Consider the following 18156-nt stretch of genomic DNA (forward strand, 5'->3'; position numbering starts at 1 on the left):
CCACCCACCCCCACCGCCTCCACCGCCTCCACCGCCTCCACGCCACCACGCCACCACCACCTCCACCACCGCCACCACCTCCACCACCACCACCACCGCCACCTCCACCACCACCGCCACCGCCACCACCTCCACCACCACCACCACCACCACCACCGCCACCACCGCCACCACCACCTCCACCACCTCCACCGCCACCACCACCACCTCCAACACCTCCACCACCTCCACCACCGCCACCGCCTCCAACTCCACCACCTCAACCACCACCACCACCTCCACCACCTCCACCACCTCCACCACCACCACCTCCACCACCTCCACCACCACCACCACCTCCACCACCTCCACCACCTCCACCTTCACCACTACCATCACCTCCACCACCTCCACCACAACCACTTCCACTACCTCCACCATCGCCACCACCACCTCCACCACCGCCACCACCACCTACACCACCTCCACCACCACATCCACCACCTCCACCACCACTACCACCACCTCCATCACCTCCACCATCTCCACCACCGCCACCACCGCCACCTCCATCACCGCCACCGTCACCTCCTCCACCGCTACCACAACCAACTCTACTACCTCCACCACCGCCACCACCACCCCCACCACCTCCACCACTACCACCACCTCCACCACCTCCACCACCACCACTTCCCCCATCTCCTCCACGTGTCGCCAAATGTCGAGCGGTGGGAATCTTCTCTCTTGGATGCAGGATGCTGGAGCCAGGAGACCTCGTCGAGATCAACAGAACCTGCTACCAGCACTGGGCTCTGTACGTCGGCGACGGATACGTCATTCACCTCGCGCCACCCAGTGAGTTGTGCCCCTGCAATGATTAAGGTCCCCCGTGTAGCCTGTAAGAGGACTGCTGAGGCAAGGGCAGAGCAGGCATCGTCAGGGTCGGGATCGAACCCACGACCTCCTGCACGCCAGGCGAGGTAGTCAACATCTCCTAGCCACCGTGATGATGAGAGAGAGACGCAGACTCCAAATATACAGCAGCAGCAGGCATTGTCAGGGTCGGGATAGACCCACGACCTAATTTATATCGGGCGAGGTAGTCAACATCTCCTAGCCACCGTGATGATGATGATGAGAGAGAGAGAAACGCAGACTCCAAATATACAGCAGCAACAGCAGCAGGTGTCACGGTCGGAATCGAACCCACGACCTCCTGTAGACCAGGCGAGGTAGTCAACTTCTCCTAGACACCGTGATGATGATGATGAGAGAGAGACGCAGACTCCACATAAACAGCAGCAGGCATCATCAGGGTCAGGATCTAACTCACGACCTCCTGTACACCAGGCGAGGTAGTAAACATCTCCTAGCCACCGTGATGATGATAGAGACGCAGACTCCAAATATACAACAGCAGCAGGCATCGTCAGGGTCGGGATCGAACCCACGACCTCCTGCACACCAGGCGAGGGAGTCAACATCTCCTAGCCGCCGTGGTTCTTTCGGTAAAGTCACGTAGAATGTAAACAAAAATAATAATAAAATAAAGCATAATATTTTATTTTTATTTTATTTTATTATGTTTTATTTTATTCTTTTCATTGTTTCCATTCCACGTGACTTTACCGAAAGAACCAAGAAGACGAATCCCTGCAGTCACGAAAGAAGCTTTAAATCGAAACTGTCTTTTCGCGTTTCACCGTGAATCTGAGACGGAGTCTCCACTGTGCCCCCCCATCCCCCCCCTCCCCACCCCCTCAACGCGTCAGGCGAAGACGGCATCGACGGAGCCCACAGCATCATGTCGGTGGCCACGAGCAAGGCGAAGGTGAAGCTGGAGCTGCTGAAGGAGGTGGTGGGCGAGAGCACGTTCCAGGTCAACAACAAGGGGCGCCGGCGGCCGCTGCCCATCGATGAGATCCTGCGAAAGGCGCGGGCGCTCGTGGGCGAGATGCTGGACTACGACGTGCTGAGATGCAACTGCGAACACTTCGTGACGGCGCTGCGCTTCGGGGAGGCGCGCTCGGACCAGGTGAGGACGGACAGAGACGGACAGAGATGGAGAGAGACAGACAGAGATGGAGACATACACAGAGATTGAGGAGACAGAGATAGAGTCATACAGAGACAGAGATGAAGATAGATAGAAATGGACAGAGACAGAGATGTAGGAGACAGATAATGAGACAGACTGCCTTCTCGTGCTCCCTCTCCTCCTCACTATCCTCTCTCCCCCTGTTCCACCTCCACCTTCTCTCCCACTCACCAGGTGAGGCAAGGCATGTGGGCTGCAGGCGGCACGGTGGTAGCCGTGCTGGGCACGCTGTCCGCCTTCGCCTGGTATCGCGACAGCAACAAGAAACAGGAGCAGTGACGGGTTTGTCGTGGTGGTGGCGGCGGTGGTAGTGGTGGTGGGTGGTGGTGGTGTTGGTGGTAGTGGTGGTGGTGTTGATGGTGTTGGTGGTAGTGGTGGTGGGTGGTGGTGGCGGCGGTGGTAGTGGTGGTGGGTGGTGGTGGTGTTGGTGGTAGTGGTGGTGGTGTTGATGGTGTTGGTGGTAGTGGTGGTGGGTGGTGGTGGCGGCGGTGGTAGTGGTGGTGGGTGGTGGTGGTGTTGGTGGTAGTGGTGGTGGGTGGTGGTGGTGTTGGTGGTAGTGGTGGTGGGTGGTGGTAGGAGTGGTGGTGATAGTGACAGTATTCGTGGTGGTAGGGAATTCCAACAAGACCTACATCTCTGCTTCATTGAACTGGTCAAGGCCTGTGATACCATCAGTAGGCCTGGGCGCTGGGTTGTTCTTCGTGCTTTCGGAGTCCCTGACCCTCTGCTCACGCCCATTAAGGACCTTCATGATGGTGAGCGGGCCCGGGTAAAACTACGTGGCCGGGAGTCGGAGCCATTCTCTGTACACCTTGGGGTGCGACAGGGATGTCCTCTGGCTCCCACATTATTTAACATCTATTTCAACCGCGTAGTTCGTGAAACCTTCAATCGCTGTATTTCCATCTGGTACAGATACAATGGGAGGCTGATTGATGCCCGGGTGTGGTCAAGGGATGGCTCCCTATTGCTCAACCACGTTATGTATGCCGATAATCTGGTAATTGCTGCTCACTTGGAGGAGGAGTTGGAGGCGCTGCTGCTGAGACTGGAGCGTGCCACTAAGAGGTGGGGCCTTACCATCATCCCCACCAAAACTAAGCACCTGCCTGGGTATTTTGTACCATCAGGCACTCCACTCCCACAACTCCCAATTGGTGATGGGGCAGTAGTGGAGAGCGTGGAGAGTTTCCCATACCTGGGCAGTGTGCTCAGGACCGGCTCCGGATTGACAGCAGAGGTCTCACTCCGAATCAGTCAAGCGGCATTATCTTTTCATCGGTTGCGTAACGCTGTGTGGAAGCTACCTGGTCTGTCGCTCCTCACGAAGCTTCAGGTCTTCTCGGACACGGTAATTCCCTCCCTTCTCTATGATTGCGAGACGTGGACCCTCCTAATGGAACATTTTCGCCAGTATGAAACATTTAGGCTGGCCTGCCTAGGATCCATCATGGGTTTAACCAGGCTGGATTGTGTGAATAGCTCACATATCCTTGAAAGATCTGGACAAAGTCCCATCGGTGAGCTCCTCCGGCAGGCAAGGCTGCGTTGGCTGGGTCATGTAGCCCGCAGTGCCCAGTCACCGCATGCCTAAACAGCTTTTGTTCGGCCGGATCGTAGGGGCTAAATGGACGCAGCACGGGCTAGAGAAGAGATGGAGTGATGTGGTACAGGAGGATTTGGAGCTAAGTGGACTTGCCAATGACTGGTACCAGCGGTGTCAAGATCGGCCTCAGTGGAGGAGGCTCGTGAAGGACGCTACTGGGCAGTTGGAAGGCAGTCGCCCTCCAACAACAACGGAGGGGGGAGGAGCGATGCTCACAACAACGAGCGGAGCACCAGGTGGCTAAAGCACAGCAAGTTGGCACAGTAGGGGGCACAGGTGGTGCATCAGCCAGTCATCTCAGTCAGTCGACCTGTGGCACCTGCTGGGTCTGCCCTGTGACCTCCTGCCAGCGGGTGTTGGACACTTCACGTGGCCTCAGCGTACACATAGCCTGGCACAAGCGCCGTGGTGACGTCACCGCTGCTTAGTGGCGAATGGCGGTTGTTGTTGTTGATAGTGGTGGTGTTGATGGTGGTGGTGCTAATAGTGGTGATGGCTGTGGTGGTTGTGGGTGGTGATGGTGGTGCTAGTGGTGAGGAGCGGTGGGTGTAGTGGTTAGCACTACGCTGCGCTACAAACCCGGGGACTTGAGTTCGATTCGCGCTCACGGCCAACACATTCATCTGAACCGGTCCTGGGCCTCCCCTAGGTCGACTCGGCCTCAAATGAGTATCTGGTGCGATGTGTAGCCACCGTCACTAGGGAGACAAAGGCGGCCGGGCGTGGTGCTGGCCACCCACCCCCTCGTGTGCTGTGCCGGCCTTCATAGGTGCTCGCTAACAGCACTTGCCCCTGCAGTCTGTTCAGGCTACACGGGGGATCTTTGTCTTTGCTCGTGGCGGGTGCTGACGGTGGCGCTAGTCGTGGTGATGACGTATGCTGAACATCTTTAGCGCCGTACGTCCTGTCAGGGCTATACGGGGGATTCATATTCTTAGATTTTTTCGGTAAAGTCGCGTAGGTAAAACATCAAAATTAATGAAAATAAAATAAAATAAAAATCACGACGTTTGTGTTGCCTCCGAAACGTCGTGATTTTTTATTTTATTTTCATTAATTTTGATGTTTTACCTACACGGTGACTTTACCGAAAAAACCTAAGAATATGAATCCTTGCAGTCACGAAAGCTTCAAATCTAGAATATACGTGGGATCTTTGTCTTTGTTTGATGGTGGTGGTGGTGGTGGTAAACATACAGGTAGTCCCCGACTTACGATGGTCCAACTTACGATGGCGATACGACAAACTTGGAAAATATTTTAAATTTCTCGCGGCAGGCAAATGCAGCAGCGTACAAGTCACGATTCTTGTACGTTGGGACGCTGCCAGGATGTACCCATCTCGCGCCTTGTGTGGTGATGCCTCTACAACATGATAGGTTACGATACGTTCAACGCATGGTGTGATACGTAGCTTCAGAGATTTCATTTTAGGGTTACCACGATACGACACGTTCAATGCATGTTAAACGTTTTTTTTTTTTATAGCAGATTGGATTGTTTCCTGAAAAAACTTTCTATTAAATTGCAGTTCATATAGGTATAGGCTAAGAATGTACCTGTTTTTTAACTTCACATTTGACTGTGCAATACAGTATTGTAATTAATACATACACACAGTATCTAGTTTATACAGTACGCTATTGTAAAATGCCCTGGTTTGCTAAATTATCACCGTTCTTTAAGCCTCCTGGCTAGGCTATAGGCCATCTTCGACTTACGATTTTTTTGACTTACGATGGGGTCATCGTAACGCATCTCCGTCGTAAGTAGAGGACTGCCTGTAGTTAGACGGAAGCTGCTCGAATTAGTTCCACGTTAGTTTGACATGTTCACCACCTACTCCACACGGGTTCTCAACAAGGGGGAAGACGTTGCTGACTCCAGGGGGTCACGTAGCAATGCCCCAGGGGGTCACGTGGCATGTGTCCCAGGGGGTCACGTGGCATGTGTCCGAGGAGGTCACGTGGCATGTGTCCCAGGGGGTCACGTGGCATGTGTCCGAGGAGGTCACGTGGCATGTGTCCCAGGGGGTCACGTGGCATTTGTCCCAGGGGGTCACGTGGCATGTTTCCCAGGGGGTCACGTGGCAGTATCCCCGGGGGTCACGTGGCAGTGTCCCAGGGGGTCACGTGGCCGTGTCCCATTGGGTCACGTGGCAGTGTCCGAGGGGGTCACGTGGCAATATCCCAGAGGGTAACTTGATTACGTGATTCAGAAATGTGTGATATTATATCGTGCATGAGGAGTCTCATTGCTTTCATTATCACGTTGTGTGGATCTGCAATCTAATAAATACATGACATTATTTTTGTCTGTCTGTCTGCCTCTCTGTCTGCGTGTGTCTGCCTGCTTGTTGGGTTTACCTTCTTGGTTCTTTCGGTAAAGTCACGTAGAAGGGAAATAATAAAATAATAAAAATAAAACATTATAATATAATTCTCACGACGTTTCGGCCAAAACGCAAGCAGCCGTCTTCAGGTGAAGACCAGGTCTGTCGGAAAGACAGCAAATTCAGACGCTGTCACAGACCTGGTCTTCATCTGAGGACGGCTGCTTGCGTTGTGGCCGAAACGTCGTGAGAATTATATTGTTTTATTTTTATTATTTTATTATTTCCCTTCTACGTCACTTTACCGAAACAAACAAGAAGATGAATCCCTGCAGTCACGAAAGCTTTAAATCGAAATTTATTGGGTTGACATTCGAACGAAGTAGACGAATGCACTGAGCATTCGCTAATGAACTTTTTGTGTGTGTGTGCAATCTAAAGTAGGCGAATTCAAACTTTGTCCTATGTTTGCCGACCGTGCTGACACAATGGGTCCATAACTCTTCCTCACCATATTCTTGGTTCTTTCGGTAAAGTCACGTAGAAGGGAAATCGTAAAATAATAAAAATCAAACAATAAAATTCTCACGACATTTTGATTGCAACACAAGCAACGAAAAATGTTCTTGCTGTGGTTTTCACAGCTGATGATGATTGCTTGTGTTGCAATCGAAAAGTCGTGAGAATTGTATTGTTCTATTTTTATTATTTTATTATTTCCCTTCTACGTGACTTTACCGAAAGAACCAAGAAGATGAATCCCTGCAGTCACGAAAAGCTTTAAATCGAAATCCTCCTGACCAGTTACAACGCTTCCTTTTAAATTACTTTTCATCTTCTTGGTTCTCTCGGTAAAGTCACGTAGAAGGGAAGTAATAAAATAATAAAAATAAAACATAATAAAATTATTCTCACGACGTTTCGGCCACAACGCAAGCAGCCGTCCTCAGGTGAAGACCAGGTCTGTCGAGGCGACAGCGTCTGAATGAAACAGCACACGAGCTTGGAGCATATATATAAGCTGGGTTGAAAGGGGGGCGCCTTGACAAAAGAATTTGCATATCAAGAGGAATTTAGCATATTAATGGGAAATGCAGGTATGTGATTAGAAACTTAATAACTTTTCACTTTCATTCTTCTGCGGTGCAATCAACGGAGATAAAACTGGAGCCCCCAAGGCTCATTGACCAACGTTCAAAGCCCAAGTCCGAGACTCCTCTGGAATCGGATCCATTCAGTCACCTCCCAGCGAAGAGGGCCGGTTTATCCAGATGTACAGTCGGTTATAAAAGTTGTTTACGTGCCGTGTCAACCCATACAGGTTTGACCCCGTATTCTTGTGCAGGAGGAATTGAGTTTCCGGGTCCATCCGACGTAGAGCCTTTTCAATGCGGTCAACAAAAATATTCGGGTGTATTTGTTTGTGTTTCTGCCTTGTGATCACGCGACTTTGCAGGATGAACGTTGAGATTTTAGAGAGGTACGTGGTGACCAATATGGATTGAATTGGTCTGTGACAAGGTAAGGGCACTGATAAGGGGTTGAAAGATATGTACTGGACTACTACTATACACTACTACTATACACTACACTATACACTACTATACACTACACTATACACTACTATATACACTACACTACTATACACCACACTACTATACACTACACTACTATCTACACTACACTACGATACACTACTCTACACTACACTTTACACTACTATATACACTACACTACTATATACGACACTACTATACACACTACACTACTATACACTACTATACACTACACTATACACTACACTACTATACACACTACACTACTATACACTACACTACTATACACTACACTATACACTACTATACACTACACTATACACCACATTACACTATACACTACACTACTATACACTACTATACACTACATTATATACTACACTACTATACACTACTATACACTACACTACTATACACTACACTACTATACACTACACTATATACTACACTACTATACACTACACTACTAAACACTACACTACTATACACTACACTACTATACACTACAATATACATTACGATGCACTACACTATACACTACACACTGATATAAACTACACTATACACTACACTGCTATACATTACTATACACTACACTGCTATACACTACACTACTATACACTACTATACAATACACGACTACTATACACTACACTACTATACAATACACGACTACTATACACTACACTACTATACAATACACGACTACTATACACTACTATACACTACACTGCATAACACTACACTACTATACACTACACTACACTATACACTACACTACTATACACTACACTACTATACACTACACTACTATACAATACACGACTACAAAATACACGGGGTGACCAATAAGGTCTGAATCGGTCTGTAATAATGTAGGGCACTGATCATGGGTTAACATGTGTGGGGTTAGGTTCCACGAGAACGATCTGTAACCTCGAATTTTCCATCTGCCGGAAACTGATCAATCCCTCCCCCACCCCCCCAAGATCAAAGATTAAGTCAATTTGCCTTTCCCATTGCGAAGCTCGAGCGAGGCGTGAGGGCAGAAAATCCCATGGCATTGACCCGCAACCTCACCCCGCGGCCTGCTGTTTGCGCTGACGCATCGAGAAGCACACGAAGTTTTTTATTTTTTAAATCCTTTAAATGTAGTTCACTTGCTTGCGTGCTTGCTTGCTTGCTTACGACCGTGCAAATCCTTCGGTCGTTTTTTAACCCACTTCCCGTGATCCAATCGAGCTGACATTTTGCACACAGACTCGTTGTGCCAGACAATTATTGTTCGTGAAAAAAAAATCCCAAAATTTTACACTTTTTAGGCAAAATTTTTTTTATTTTACATATATTCAAATAGAACTCATTTATCGCTTTGGCTGAACGTCACAGTGCAAGAGCCCAGAGCGTAACCCCTCCACAGGCCATGGCGGAGTAGCGCAGTTAGTAGCGCCCTCGCTTCCCATGCCAAAGGTCGCGGGATCGATCCCCGCGTCCTCCACAGGCGAATACATTTTTTAATCCTTTATATTAAGTTCGCTTGCTTGCTTAGGACCGTGCAAATCTTTCGCTCGTTTTTTAACCCACTTCCCGTGATCCAATCGAGCTGACATTTTCCACACAGACTCGTTGTGTGTGACAATTAATTTTCGTGAATTTTTTGTTCCAAAATTTTACACTGTTTAGGGAAAACTAATTAAATATTTAATTACCAATTGCTTAATACTGGCAGACAATCATCTGACCCATAGGTGGCAGCCATCTCAAGCCAGAGGACGAGAGGACTCTAGCCGCCACGCATATAAAGGATTTAGAGTGAAAAACTTTGTTTTTACTGGTTATACTTATTTCTAACACGATTCATGGGGAATGGTGTGTGGGGCGGGGCGGGGAGCATGTCCACAAGGTTCGGATTTCCGTGGGTCTGGGATTCTTCCGCAAACCCCCCGGGGGGACTGTGTTGTACTTGGCGAAGAGACGGAGGTCAGCATGGCAAACCAAACACTTTTGTGTTTTGTTGTTGTTGTTGTTTTAGTACTGATAGAGGGCACTGGGGTTGTTCGGGGGATCAGGTTGTCCGTTTATCGGCCCACTTGAGGAACGGGGCTCGTTCCCGCGCAGGGAGTTAGTGCCCGGAGCGAGCAGAGGAAGATGAAGGAGCAACGATTGAAGGACCATCACTAGAAGCCACAGCAAATGTGAGTACCTGTCATCGTGAGCCGGGCTCATAGAGAGCAAGGGGGTTATGCGTGGGATCCGGTTGTCCATTAGTGGCCCACTTGAAGAAACCCGTTGAAGTCACCGCTCGGGCTCGGTCGCAGTCAGAGGAGAGTAAGCGACAGAGGTCGCAACCGGGTACCCGATACCCGTACCCTACCCGATACCCGGCTACCCGTACCCGGCCGGGTACGGGTACGGGTAGCCGTTTGCGACCCTGGTGCGGCCGGGTACGGGTACGGGTAGACCGTGAGTCATTGGTGAGTCACCGTTTGTCACTCATTTCCCAACGTCTTGTCTCTTCTCACAATTCAAGTTCCTAGAATCAACCCACCCGCGCCTGCAACATGGCTTCATCCCAGAGGTCGCAATCAGGTACCCGATACCCGTACCCTACCCGATACCCGGTACGGGTACCCGTTTGCGACCCTGGTGCGGCCGGGTACGGGTACGGGTAAGGAATCAAAACCCGTTTGCGACCTCTGGTAAGCGAGGAAGAGGACGGAGCAACGATCGAAGCTCCATCACCGGAAGCCACGGCGACAGTTGGTAACCTGTCCAGGTGGGCCGGCGGCGACGAACGCCCGGATCGTATTTCGGATACTGATAGTTCAGGAATGATCATTATGAAATATTGTTTCATGAATAAACAAACAACAACAACAATTTTTCGATTTAAAGCTTTTGTGACTGAAGGGATTCATCTTCTTGGTTCTTTGGGTAAAGTCACATAGAAGGGAAATAATAAAATACTAAGAATAAAACATAATAAAACAATTCTCACGACGTTTCGGCCACAACGCAAGCAGCCGTCCTCAGGTGAAGAACAGGTCTGTCGGAAAGACAGACAGACATCATAATACTAATTACAGACGACCCCCGCATCTACAACCTAATTGGTTCCATTTGAAAAGAAACGGTCCCGGTCCCACCGATCCTAGCCCTGTTTCGTGTTTTAGAAAAAAAATGTTAATAATTAATACTCAGACAATTTGCCACAGCCCCCCCCCCCCCCTCTCTTTTAAATCACGAATGGCCGCAAACAGGAACGCGAGGGGGGGGCGTGGGGGACTTCTCGTCCAATCAGAGCGGCTGTTGGGGAGACCTCTGACCAATGAGAGGCCATGGGTTGCCTCTGACCAATGAGAGGCCACGGGTTGCCTCTGACCAATGAGAGGCCACGGGTTGCCTCTGACCAATGAGAGGCCGCGGGTTGCCTCTGACCAATGAGAGGCCACGGGTTGCCTCTGACCAATGAGAGGCCACGGGTTGCCTCTGACCAATGAGAGGCCGCGCTTGGATCGCCGCTCGGCATGGCGACGGAGCGGCCATTGTGGCTTCCCTCTTCCTTAGCGCGAGACCGACCAGAGGCGTAGCTGAGGGGGGGAGTGGCAGGGGGTACATGTGTCCCCGGGCGCCAAGGTAAGGGGGCAATAAAATAAGGCTTACAACGTCACATTATAACTCATTGCGGCGGGCGCGGCAGCCTGAAACTACTGCACAAATTTCGATTTAAAGCTTTCGTGACTGCAGGGATTCATCTTCTTGGTTCTGTCGATAAAGTCACGTAGAAGGGAAATAATAAAATAAAATAAAAAATATAAAACTAATTATATTATATTGTTTTATTATGTTGTGTTTTTATTATTTTATTATTTCCATTCTACGTGACTTTACCGAAAGAACCAAGAAGATTCTGCACAAATCTACACCTCAACCTCAAAGTTTATACATCACGCCACACACAGCCTACATGTCATGTAATTACATTTTGGTATGTGATTAAACGGGGGGGGGGGGGGGGGGGGGCGCCAATTTTATAGTTCGTCCCCGGGCGAAAAATATCCTAGCTACGCCACTGAAACCGACAACTACAATAACAATCTCGGGACCTCCTTTGCCAGTACCAAAATATGAAAATAGGTTTTCTCCTTTTCTCTGGCAACAAAACAGCTGTGTTAAGATGTTAAAACACCAAAATGAAACCCTTTTACAAGGAATCACGTCTGCATTAACCGCAATGCTTGTGGTCAGAATGCAAATAAAAAACGTACTCTGATAATATATTGGCATTGTCTTTGAAACTGATTGGTCCACATCAGAGACAGCTTTCTTTAGAAAGAAAGTATTGTGGTTAATGCGGACATGATTCCTTGTTAAAGGTTTAAGTTTGGTGTTTTAACATCTTAACACAGCTGTTTTGTTGCCAGAAAAAAGGGGAAAACCTATTCTCATCAACAATAATAATATTAATAATTAGAGGGGACCCCCCACACCTACAACCTAATTGGTTCCTGGGCAGATGGTCGGTAAGTTGAGCCCTCGCCTCCCATAGGGCGCGATGTTATACGTTGGGGTTCCGTTCCTGCAAAACCCGTAGCTTACCATAAAAATACCAAAATTGACCACAAAAATAATTTCAAATAACCCTAACAAAACATTTATTGTCGCGTAACGTAATCTTTAACAACATTTATTAAGTAAAAAAAAAACAAACACGTTTGAAAATCCCAACGTACTTTTCTGCACGTGCATCACATTTCCTCTCCTCAGACGCGGTAGCGAAAGGCAAAAATGTGTAAACATTTGAAGAAAATTGGCAAAGAAGTGAAGAGCGCTGGGTGAGAGAAAGAGAGAGACGCCGCTACATCCGCTGTCGACGCAGCTGCAGATTCTCGAGTTACACCCGACAGGACTGTAAACACGCATGCGGTAGGAGAGCAAAGCAGCGCCATCTGGCGACGAGTGTGCACATGCCACGTCGCTTGTACACCACGACTAGAGGTCGCAACCGGGTACCCGATACCAGTACCCTACCCGATACCCGGCTACCCGTACCCGGCCGGGTACGGGTACCCGTTTGCGACCCTGGTGCGGCCGGGTACGGGTACGGGTAAGGAATCAAAACCCGTTAGCGACCTCTGGTTGGTGGGTGAGTAAGTGGGTGCGTGGGTGAGTGAGTGAGTGAGTGGGTGAGTGAGTGAGTGAGTGGGTGAGTGGGTGGGTGAGTGAGTGAGTAGCTGAATTGGTGGGTGGGTGAGTGAGTGAGTGGGAGAGTTTGCGACCCTGGTGCGGCCGGGTACGGGTACGGGTAGGCCGTGAGTCATTGGTGAGTCACCGTTTGTCACTCATTTCCCAACGTCTTGTCTCTTCTCACAATTCAAGTTCCTAGAATCAACCCACCCGTGCCTGCAACATGGCTTCATCCCAGAGGTCGCAATCGGGTACCCAATACCCGTACGGCCGGGTACGGTAAGGAATCAAAACCCGCGACCTCTGACCACGACTAGACATTATTCTTTGGGTCTTTCGGTAAAGTCACGTAGATAGAACAAAATAAGTAATATTTAAAATATTTTTTTTTAAACACGCTTTAATGAAATGTACCGTACGAGTAATGGCAGAACTCCACGACTCCAGGAAGTGGCCGCAAAGCTTGCCACAACGTAAGGGGCCGTGGTGATTTACAGCCAACGTCAGTTGAGCGTGGACAATTAGAGTCAAGGCGAAACATAACATATAATAAAGATGGTTTAAAATTATTTTACTTTAAGTTTTAATGATAGAATATAGTATTGTCATCAGTATGACATCAGTATACGAAGTTTGCAGTCCATACCACATTGGGAAGTGGGTTAAAATTGAGTTACAAGATTTCAGGATATGACAACAATGACAACAGACAGAGTGAGTTAAATAAAAGCGTTTAATAAAATAATACAAATATCACGACGTTTCGATCGCAACACAAGCAATCGTGATCAGGTGAAAAAAAAAACATTATCGGAAAAGCTGCTGAAACAGGATGTTGTACAGGTTTTCCTGAAGACTACTGCTTGCGTTGCGATCGAAACGTCGAAGTTGTCTGTTATTTAAATCCTTTATATTAAGTTCACTTGCTTGCTTGCTTACTTGCTTAGGACCGTGCAAATCTTTCGATCGTTTTTTAACCCACTTCCCGTGATCCAATGGAGCTGACATTTTGCACACAGACTCGTTGTGCGAGACAATTAATGTTCGTGAAAAAAAATTTGCAAAATTTTACACTTTTTAGGACAAAAAATTTATATTTAATTACCAATTGCTTAATGCTGGCATGCAATCATCTGACCCATAGGTGGCAGCAATCTCAAGCCAGAGGACGAGAGGACTCTAGCCGCCACGCATATAAAGGATTTAGAGTGAAAAACTTTGTTTTTACGGGTTAATTTTTATTTATTTTCTTCGAACCTATCTACGTGACTTTACCGAAAGACCCAAGAATATGAAATGATGTAGTCACGAAAGTTTTAAGTCAAGATTTATACACTACATTACTTTACATTACTACTATACACCACACGATACATCACACTACTATACACTACTCGATACACCACTACTACACACTACACTAGTATACACTAATACTAAACACTATAGATATACTACACTACTATACACTACACTACTATACACTACGCTATACACTACACTACTATACACTACACTACTATACACTACACTACTATATACTACGCTATACACTACACTATATACTACACTATACACTACACTACTATACTATACACTACTATACACTACACTATACACTACACTATACACTACACTATACACTACTATACACTACTATACACTACGGCTTTAAAGCGATTTGAAGCATCACCTGGGGCAGCGCAACCTGTACATTATCAGAGTTGTGTTTTTGTTTGCATTCCGACCGCAGGTATTGTGGTCAATGCAAACATGACTCCTTATAATAAAGGTGTCAGTTTTGTTGCCAGATAAAAGGGTAAAAAATAAATTATCATATTTTGCTACTGGCAAAGGAGATTCCAATGGTGTAAATGCTTCACCCCGAGCTCTCATACTCTGATGGTGCATTGTCTTTGAGTTGTGCGCCTTTTGGCGTCATCTGGTCCAACACCATGTGAGACTAGGTTCTAAGGAAAGCTGTCTCGGGTGTGGACCAATCAACTTCAAGGACAGTGCACATTATCAGAGTTGTGTGTTTTTGTTTGCATTATGACTGCAGGTATTGTGGTCAATGCAAACATGACTCCTTGTAATAAAGGTGTCAGTTTTGTTGCCAGATAAAAGGGTAAAAAATCAACGATTTGAAGTATGTTTTATTTTCAAAATGGAAATATGGTTTTGGGGGGGAGGGGGCAGAGCTTTATGACTTCATATTTGAGAGGGGGGGGGGTCTGACTTTTTGTGACGCCGTGTGACGAAGGGGGGGGGGGGGTAAAAAAATTGTCCAAATTCGCGTGATGTCATTTATGGACGGCCCCTTACTACTGCCAGCGCTAGTGGAAGGAGCAATTATTGGTGTGAGGTGGTTCACATGAAAATACTTTCTATTGTGTGTGGATCAAGGCCGTAGCAATGGAGTCAACATTGGGGGGGGGGGACCAAATCTTCCAGGGAGTCTGGGGGTCCCCCCAGAAAAAAATATAAATTTGAAAACTAATTTCCTCTTCTTGGTTCTTTCGGTAAAGTCACGTAGAATTGAAATAATAATAAAATAATAAAAATAAAACATAATAAAATAATTCTCGCGACGTTTCGGCCACAACGCAAGCAGCCGTCCTCAGGTGAAGAACAGGTCTGTCTGAAAGTCTCATTCAGACTCATTCAGACGCTGTCTCCCCGACAGACCTGTTCTTCACCTGAGGACGGCTGCTTGCGTTGTGGCCAAAACGTCGTGAGAATTATTGTATTTTGTTTTATTTTTATTATTTTATTAATTCCATTCTACGTGACTTTACCGAAAGAACCAAGAAGATGAATCCCTGCAAGTCACGAAAGCTTTAAATCGAGACTGAGCCTTTGTTATGTAGACTGGCTGAGAGGGGGGGGGGGGGGTGCCAGAGTTGTTAAAGTGTGGCTGCTGCTAATAGGACCGAGCCTCTGCCATGTAGATGGGAAAAGCAAAAAAGCAGGTCAGGAAGAAACAGCTTCTGAAAAGGTTGCTACACTGCTCAATGGGCCGTACACCTGTTAACAATATCACATTGTTACCTGCAGGAAAACTAAAATGTGGTTGCAGTTCCAAGAATGGTCACCTGATGGCGGCAAACGATCGAATTTAAACTAAGAAACTAAAAAAACACATTGTCCTGCGGAGGGAGCTGGTAGGAACGTCGGGTTGCTCGGTCAATGGCCTGCAGGGTCAACGGCGGCGTGGTGTATTCCGCAAATATGCCCGACTGTGAGGGCGGGCACAAGCCGGCGTGAGTAGGTTAAACGTTGAGTTTTATAAGAGCACCACGGGGTGACCAGCCCCTCCCCACCCAGCCCCTCCCCTCCCACTCAGCCCCTCCCCACCCTCCCCACCCTCCCCACCCAGCCCCTCCCCACCCTCCCCTCTCCACCCTGCCTCACCCCTCCCATTGTTGGATGCACGACGGACGGACGGACACAATAATCCCTTGTGGGCTGGTGGAACCATGTGGTTCCTACCAGTAAAACTGTATTTCTTATTAGATTCGAAGCTTTCGTGACCGCAGTAATTACTTTGTGGTCCTTTCGGTAAAAGTCACGTGGACAGAAATAAAATTAAATAATAATAGAATACGACGTTTTCGATTGCAACACAAGCAACCATCATCATCATCATCAGGTACAAATGAATGAGAACTCGATTTGTGAGAGAGACAAAACGTAGACAGACACAGACAGACAGACACTATGTGTCTGTCTGTCTGTGTCTCCGCTTAGTTCAGACAGACAAACACACACACAGACAGACACTCAGACACTCTGTGTCTGTCTGTGTGTGTCTCCGTGTCTACTAACTAAACGTAGACACGGAGACACACACACAGACAGACACACAGAGTGTCTGTCTGTCTGTCTGAACTAAACACACTCTGTGTGTCTGTCTGTGTGTGTCTGTCTGTCTGAACTAAACGGAAACACACACAGACAGACACACAGAGTGTCTGTATGTCTGAACTAAACACACTCTGTGTGTCTGTCTGTGTGTGTCTGTCTGAACTAAACGGAGACACACACAGACAGACACACAGAGTGTATGTCTGTCTGAACTAAACACACTCTGTGTGTCTGTCTGTCTTTGTGTGTCTGTCTGTCTGAACTAAACGGAGACACACACAGACAGACACACAGAGTGTCTGTCTGTCTGAACTAAACACACTCTGTGTCTGTCTGTCTGTCTGTGTGTGTCTGTCTGTCTGCACTAAACGGAGACACACACAGACAGACACACAGAGTGTATGTCTGTCTGAACTAAACACACTCTGTGTGTCTGTCTGTCTTTGTGTGTCTGTCTGTCTGAACTAAACGGAGACACACACAGACAGACACACAGAGTGTCTGTCTGTCTGAACTAAACACACTCTGTGTGTCTGTCTGTCTGTGTGTGTCTGTCTGTCTGAACTAAACGGAGACACACACAGACAGACACACAGAGTGTATGTCTGTCTGAACTAAACACACTCTGTGTGTCTGTCTGTCTGTGTGTGTCTGTCTGTCTGAACTAAACGGAGACACACACACACAGACACAGACAGACAGACACTCTGTGTATGTCTGTCTGTGTCTCCATTTAGTTCAGACAGACAGACACACACTCAGACACTCTGTGTCTGTGTGTGTCTCCGTGTCTACTAACTAAACGTAGACACGGAGACACACACAGACAAAGACACAGAGTGTCTGTCTGACACACAGAGTGTCTGTCTGTCTGAACTAAACACACTCTGTGTGTCTGTCTGTGTGTGTCTGTCTGTCTGAACTAAACGGAGACACACACAGACACACAGAGTGTCTGTCTGACACACAGAGTGTCTGTCTGTCTGTCTGAGCTAAACACACTCTGTCTGTCTGTCTGTGTGTGTCTACCTGTCTGAACTAAACGGAGACACACACAGACAGACACACAGAGTGTCGATTAGTAGCATTTGCCGTTCACATACTCAGCGTCTACACGGGGGGAGGGGGGGTGGGTCTTGTTGGTGTTTTCGGTTCTATTTCATGAATATTCAAGAAAAACGACGCCCCAGCCACTCTTGCACAATCCACGAGGTGGTTTGGGGGCGTATCCAGAGGCCGCCTCGGGAAACTCACCTGGTGGGCCAGGTGAGAAGAGGTTTCGCCACCTTTGACTCGGTCGCAAAGACTCCCCCACAGCCGAGAAAAAAATAATTTGAGAGTTTTAATAATTTTTGTAGGGGAGGACCAACTCACGAGGTTTGTGCTGGTGGTGGTGACAATGACATAGGGCGACTGTCACCCACCCACCCCCCACCACCACCACCTCCGCCTGGCCTCGTCTCAACAAGTTGGACACAGGTGAGAATGGGGTACACACGCGTGTTGCTGTGTGTGTGTCACTTGTGTG

The 18156-nt window shown here is 47.9% G+C and overlaps 1 protein-coding gene across 1 annotated transcript; it reads left to right on the plus strand.

Annotated features, from left to right (window-relative positions):
* The first annotated feature begins 651 nt into the window (after nt 1-651).
* Nucleotides 652-5994, plus strand: LOC133359867 (phospholipase A and acyltransferase 3-like). The gene is made up of 3 exons (XM_061578430.1): nt 652-837; nt 1755-2017; nt 2255-5994. The coding sequence occupies exons 1-3, from the start codon at nt 738-740 to the stop codon at nt 2357-2359; spliced, it is 468 nt and encodes a 155-aa protein (XP_061434414.1). The 5' UTR covers nt 652-737; the 3' UTR covers nt 2360-5994.
* The last annotated feature ends 12162 nt before the right edge of the window (nt 5995-18156 follow it).

The sequence above is a fragment of the Lethenteron reissneri genome, chromosome 66 (genome assembly GCF_015708825.2).
Source record: "Lethenteron reissneri isolate LAM-NWPU_2019-01 chromosome 66, ASM1570882v1, whole genome shotgun sequence".
Lineage (NCBI taxonomy): Eukaryota > Metazoa > Chordata > Hyperoartia > Petromyzontiformes > Petromyzontidae > Lethenteron > Lethenteron reissneri.